General features: G+C 37.0%; 1 protein-coding gene across 1 annotated transcript; it reads right to left on the bottom strand.

Moving 5' to 3' along the window:
• Positions 1–1173: 1173 nt before the first annotated feature.
• On the bottom strand, positions 1174–5220 carry LOC121799879 (probable ADP-ribosylation factor GTPase-activating protein AGD9). The gene is made up of 7 exons (XM_042199392.1): positions 4970–5220; positions 4706–4824; positions 2969–3431; positions 2610–2879; positions 2031–2156; positions 1585–1683; positions 1174–1484 (listed from the first exon to the last, which is right to left on the bottom strand). Exons 1-7 carry the CDS (start codon positions 5036–5038, stop codon positions 1377–1379), a joined length of 1254 nt encoding a protein of 417 aa, XP_042055326.1. The 5' UTR covers positions 5039–5220; the 3' UTR covers positions 1174–1376.
• Between the last annotated feature and the right edge of the window lie 780 nt (positions 5221–6000).

Raw genomic sequence — 6000 nt, 5'->3', positions numbered from 1 at the left:
GTACTGTACATTGTTTTCAGTCGAGTTTCACATTAGCTGATTTATGCACTACTAAAATATTTAAGTTTACTCAATTACCTCATTTCTTTCCCTTAAATCAGATAAATTGATAAATATATTTGTTGGCTTATTTGTAGTACTCCCTCCGTCCCGGGCTACTCGCTCATTTTCTTTTCGGCTCGAAGATTAAGGAATGAGTGTATAGGAAAGTCAAAAATGACGGCTGTAGGTGAAATTTTTTACTAAAAATGGAAAGAGTGCAAGTAACTTGAAACGCCAAAAAAGGAAATAAGTGCGAGTAGTGCGGGACGGAGGGAGTACAATTTATAGTAGTGTTTTTCATTATTCGTTCATTACATATTCTTTCGAAATAGTATGAAATATTTATCCTCAGGCGTTAAGTACATCATTTGGCTAACACGAATTCTCAAATCAATTTTTGTTATGCATTATTGTTAATTTGTTATGATTTCTGATTCATGTTCTAATTTACAAATTTAACTTTTATGCCCATGCTCTTGAATTTAAAATACTGTTATATTATTATTTTCCATAATAAACATCTTATTTGAATGTTTTCTCTTTTTGAAAACTAAAACAATCATACTTGAATCAAATTACCAAAACCATCAATATAAACAATGCTTATCATAATAGCCTGACCAAACTTTTAGTTTGGACAAACAAAAACCATACATTCACCACTAAAATTGTATCCTTAAGCATCATCCACCCTAAAAGTGATGTTTATAAAACCATGGTCACCTGTAGGCATCTGCCGCAGATAAAATTTCAAACAAATTTTATGTATAGTGTCGTTCAGACTATAAGTAATTTTAACATTCATACAAGAAAAATCTACTTAGTGAATTAAAGCAAATGAAATTTTCTTGTGATAGTCTGAAGCAACTAACTCTAACACAAAGTGAGTGAGCAAATAAATGGTACTCCCTCCGTCCCAACAAAGTTGAGACAAAACTTTTAAACACGTAGATTAAGAAATTATGTTGAAAAGTATGAGAGATGAATAAAATAGAAAATACAGGGAGAGGAAAGTAGGTGTAATATTTGTTTTTTTGTTGAAAAAAGAAATGACTCAATTTAATTAGGACATCCTAAAGAGGAATTCGAGTTAGGACTAAGGGAGTAAAAAATAAAAATGATCCAACCACATAAACCCAAAAATAGCATTTAGCATTGTCGAAGCAGTTTTCTGTAACTAAACAGCACACATATCTCAAGCCCATGAGGGCTGCAGATCATGACCCAGCTTTCCAAAGTAATGCTCTTTTCAAATTTATAACTACATAAACTATGGGGCATGTAATGGAACAAACTCGTTTTTCATGTAAAATGCACATTGTAAGGAGTACTCTTCAGAGGATTCTGTCCTGCAGATCCGTTAGCAACGAAGACGCAAGGGAGCTTATCTTTTTCCCAGATTCTGCAGCAATATTCTTTAGAGAGGAGATATCTTGTTGTGCCTGATGAAAACAAAAACAAACAATCGTATCATTCAAGGTTACAATACTGAACAGAGATTTAGATCAGTATAGTAAGAAAATGCATGTTGCTAGCTCTTACCTGGAAGGACAGCTTATTAATGAGCTCACCGGCGGAAATGTCAACAGGAGAACCAGACTCATGACCAAATAGATCGGCACTAGAAATTGATGATGACCCCTGGTATACAATTGAATCATTCAGAGCATGTTTAGACCAATTGCACATGTATAATGAGGTGAATCAAAGATAGGAATTATAGATTATGCATCAGAGTACTAATGTTATCATTAACTAGAGCAATCAATGCTTCCTCCGAAAAAATCAAGTTTTCTGGGGAAAACATATAGAGGCTTTATCACCTTACGTGACTTACCTCCTGGCAACTGCTACAAATGATCAGAAACATTATCTACAGTTGACTACTAGGAACGTAGAATGAAGCAAAATTGTAACGAGAGTCCCATTTACGCATCGGACAAAATAAATAAAGCAGAATAATACGAGACAGGGGGCATCTGACATACTGAGAATTTCACCAATGTAGCTGATGCCTCCAAATCTTTAGCATTGGTTTGATTACCAAAGTACTGGGCAGATGATATAGATTTTGCATTAGTAAATTTCTTCCTGGCTTCGTCAGTCTCCTCAACCTGAAGATGCCAGATACAAGATGGATTATGCTCGTAGCCACAGGCCCACGACATCTCTTAGTAGCAAAACTAATCTTAATATGTTACGATGGCACCCAAAAAAAAATAAGAAAGAGCAAGACAAAACAAACTAAAGGAATAAGCCAACAGATAATGAAATGCAAAGTTAAATGAAAGGCAAAAGTTCACCAATCAAAACCATTTGGAAAAAGAAAAGTTGTAGATCAGACCAAGAAGAACATTGAAAAGATACAAAAGATGGTAATCGTATACAGTTCCAAACCACCAGTGAGAAGTCAAATATGTACTAGACCACAAAGGAATTTGCCAACAAACGAAAGAGAAACAATTATGTGTAGGAATCAGGAAACAACTAACTAGTTTCCCCAGCATCCTCTCAAAGTTAACAAATTTACATCCTACTTTTAAGTTGATGAATGAGATTGATCTTACTTGGACTTTTAACGAATTCGAACCACTTTTCTTAGGGAAGCCACTGTCCATGCCATATTCAGCAAAGAAATTGGAAGACTTCGGAGCTGATACATGGTTAATAATACGAGTGCCTCCGGAACTCATCTCAGTAGGTTCGCCATTTTCAGTATACTCAAATCGAGATGTAAATGATGCACCAACTGCAGGAGTACTGCTGGTTGAAGATTTGGCAGAAGAAACTTGTACAGGCGGCTCTTCAGGCTTTTGTTCATAAAGGCTTTCACTAGGCTGCATTGCGAAAACATTTGAATTACCTATTATAAGAGGCTTTTCAATGGTACACTACAAGAAGTTCAGTAAAGAAGACAAATACATACTTTGCTTGTGAGTTTCTTAGCACCTAGCCCACCAGACTTTCCAGTTTTCTTTGCACCAAGAGTCTTCTTGACAAAAATTGTTGAAGCTGCTTGGTAGGCCCTAGGTGAGGAAGAAGAAGACTCAGGAGTTCCGTTTTTCAAAGAATGACTTTCTTTCAGAGTGTCATTTGAAGAACCTCCTTTAGGCTCTTCGGCGACTTTTACATCAGAAAATCCATTAGAAGGTTGGGATGACTGGGAAGCAACGGGCGAGGAAGGAAAGCCTGCCTCTTCTGCATTACTTTTCGCAACTTCTTTAGCAAGTAATTGTCTGTACAACTCAGCAGCTCTTGAGGTATATTTGGCCTCAATCTTTCCTCCATCACTCCATCCATGCTGTTTGAAAAACACTTGAGCACGGTTATTTCCGCCAAAATACATCAGCTTTAACTGCTCGGGTGTCCAAGAATCCATATTTGTTGACCTGTGATCAAGGATCAAAATGAAACTACTATATGTAGAGAAAATCAAGATCAAACAGAGATCAGTTGCCTTGGCTAATTGCCACGACCCTAGACAATAAATGGGGCTATTCTTTTCGATTTTGCTGGACCAGTTTCACTCAAAACAAATGTGATAAAATAGATGTACCCTCAAAACAGAAAACTCTTCATGCTGAGAACCAATCGAATTTCCAAGTTCTGTCTTGCCTTATATATTTTGCATTGGTTATTGAACTGCTGTTGTTTTTAAGAATTTGCAGTTATAATCTACTGATTAACCAAATCCGATGCACAATATAATGACCATGAAACTAATCAGTTTGCTACACTAAATCTTTTTCTTTAACCAACTACTGGAGTAGAGAGAGCTGACCCATGAACTTTAAAATTTCTCATTATAATTAATCATCAAAAATCGCAGTTCAAATTAGTCCATTAACTTCCATAGTTGTTAAGAACTGAGACTAAAACACATAAACAATGAGGTAACAGGCTATAGATAGTGGAGGCATCAAACTAATTTTGCTTACCAAGAAGGTGTAGGTAATAATACTGCTTTCTTTAGCATTTAAAAACATCAATGAGAATAATCTCATGCTCAAATCTTATTTGTTAGTGTTTGCAGACATGATTCACAATGACTATTGAATATGGAATTTAGTTGGCAGCCAGATTAGATTCTCTGTAAGAGTAGGTGTTTCATTTCCAGTTTCCCGCTAAGTATTCTATTGGTCATATTCTAAAAATTGAATACATTTACAAATTGCTGTAATGCGTAAAAAAGGCAATAGTAGTAAATAAAGTATACAAACTCAATTTCTCCATTCCTTTCCTAATAAATCAACTTAAACAGTTTTAAGATTATTACGATATAATACAATTTTCTTACATCTCCAACTAACTTTCCCATCCTGAACAAGAGTACAGAGAAGTTAGTCTGGAATCTAAACAAGTGGAGTATGTTACCGAGAAAAGAAATCAAGTTCAATCAGGAAGTTCTACTGATGAATTAGAAATTGATAATTTTGTTGTGACTACAAATAAAAAACATATCAAAACGCTAGCAACGAATTTCCGGTCTGATGTTTATTCTGTAGAGCTAGCGAAACCGTACATCTATGAAAAAAAATCCTCAGATACAGACGGTCATTTGCAAAATTACTTAAGATGATTTAGAATCCAAATACCATTCAATCAACCATCTAAAAGCTTATCTCAGGGAGAGAAACAAAAATAAGATAAGTACAAGAATTACCTCACGAAGCTGATATGCACGCCAAGGCTTCGATGAACCCCCGAACAATCAATGCACAGGAAGATCCCATACGGAACGGACGCCCAAGTCGGATTCTTTGCGTTGCAATCGAAACACATCTGAAATTGAAATGCAGATATCCAAATCAGTCAGGGTTCAATAACCAAAAAAAATGTAAAAAAAAACAAATAAAAGAGCTGGATCAGATCTGCATCAGATCTCAACCTATTCCATCAAAATTAACGCAGGAAAACGAAAATAAACCTTATTATCGGACTTAGCCCTGAGCTTGCGGAAAATGGCGTTTCTGTCGGCGAACGAGTCGGAAGCCATGGCTCTGTAGCTTTAACGGATCCTGTATCAACAAAGGTACACAGGCGATGATGTTTGTATTTTATTTTATTTTATTTTATTTTTTGAGAGAGAAAGGCGTTTCTCTATCTCTCTCTGGTTTCCTTTCTCTCCCACCACCTCTCGCCCTTTTGAAAACGAAAATGCAATTCAAGAGCAGAGAGAAATGCAATCTGAGCCCCAGATATGGAACCTGATATGACGAAACTAACCTTAAGAGCATCCACAATAGCGCCTAGCGCACCGCTTAGCCGAGCGCCGGCTCTAGACGGTGCGCTAGACGATCTATTGCAACCGCCTAGCGGTTTCCGGATTTAAAAACCTCCTAGCGCTCGGCGGTTCCGTGGCGCTAGGCGGTGCGCTGGGCGATCCGCTCAGTGCTATTGCAGCGTCCGGATCGCCTAGCGCACCGCCTAGCGCGATTCTTTTTTTCCGACGGTGGCGGAGGCGATGGTGCCGACAACCACGGAGGAGACGACGACGGAGCAGAAGAGTGAATTATTGTACTTTTTTGTTAATTATTGTACTTTTTTTAAATTATAGTACTTTTTAAAATTATTGTACTTTTTAAAATTTTAATAGTATTATTAATGTTTCTCGTATATGTCTCGTAAATTAAATTCCGTATATTTTGTGATTGTTAATTATTTCATTTTTATATAATTGTTATTAGTGATGTGGCTATTGATGTGGTTGGGCTATTTATGATGTGGCTAGGCTATTGCTGGACTATTTATGATGTGGCAGGAGGATTTTTAGTGTTGATGATGTGACAGGAGGAGTTTGTAGCTAGGCTATTACTGGGCTATTCCTATTGTGGATGCTCTAATCGGCAGGGGTGTGGGTGTCCACTATAACCCGAACAATTCCAATAGCCCCGCCACTTTTTTTATCCACAGCCCCAGTCTATTTGTCCGCGCCCACAAAAAAAAAGTGTCTGCAAC

This window comes from Salvia splendens, chromosome 4 (assembly GCF_004379255.2).
Source record: "Salvia splendens isolate huo1 chromosome 4, SspV2, whole genome shotgun sequence".
Taxonomy (NCBI): Eukaryota; Viridiplantae; Streptophyta; class Magnoliopsida; order Lamiales; family Lamiaceae; genus Salvia; species Salvia splendens.
This window is presented reverse-complemented; position numbering and strand designations above follow the sequence as displayed.

Excerpts from the sequence above, each read along its gene's own strand:
- LOC121799879 (XM_042199392.1), bottom strand. The coding sequence starts at position 5,038 with ATGGCTTCCGACTCGTTCGCCGACAGAAACGCCATTTTCCGCAAGCTC. Across the intron at positions 4,825-4,969 it reads GGGCTAAGTCCGATAATAAG|ATGTGTTTCGATTGCAACGC; the intron begins GTTTATTTTCGT and ends TTTCAATTTCAG. Across the intron at positions 1,684-2,030 it reads CTACATTGGTGAAATTCTCA|GGGTCATCATCAATTTCTAG; the intron begins GTATGTCAGATG and ends ATTGTATACCAG.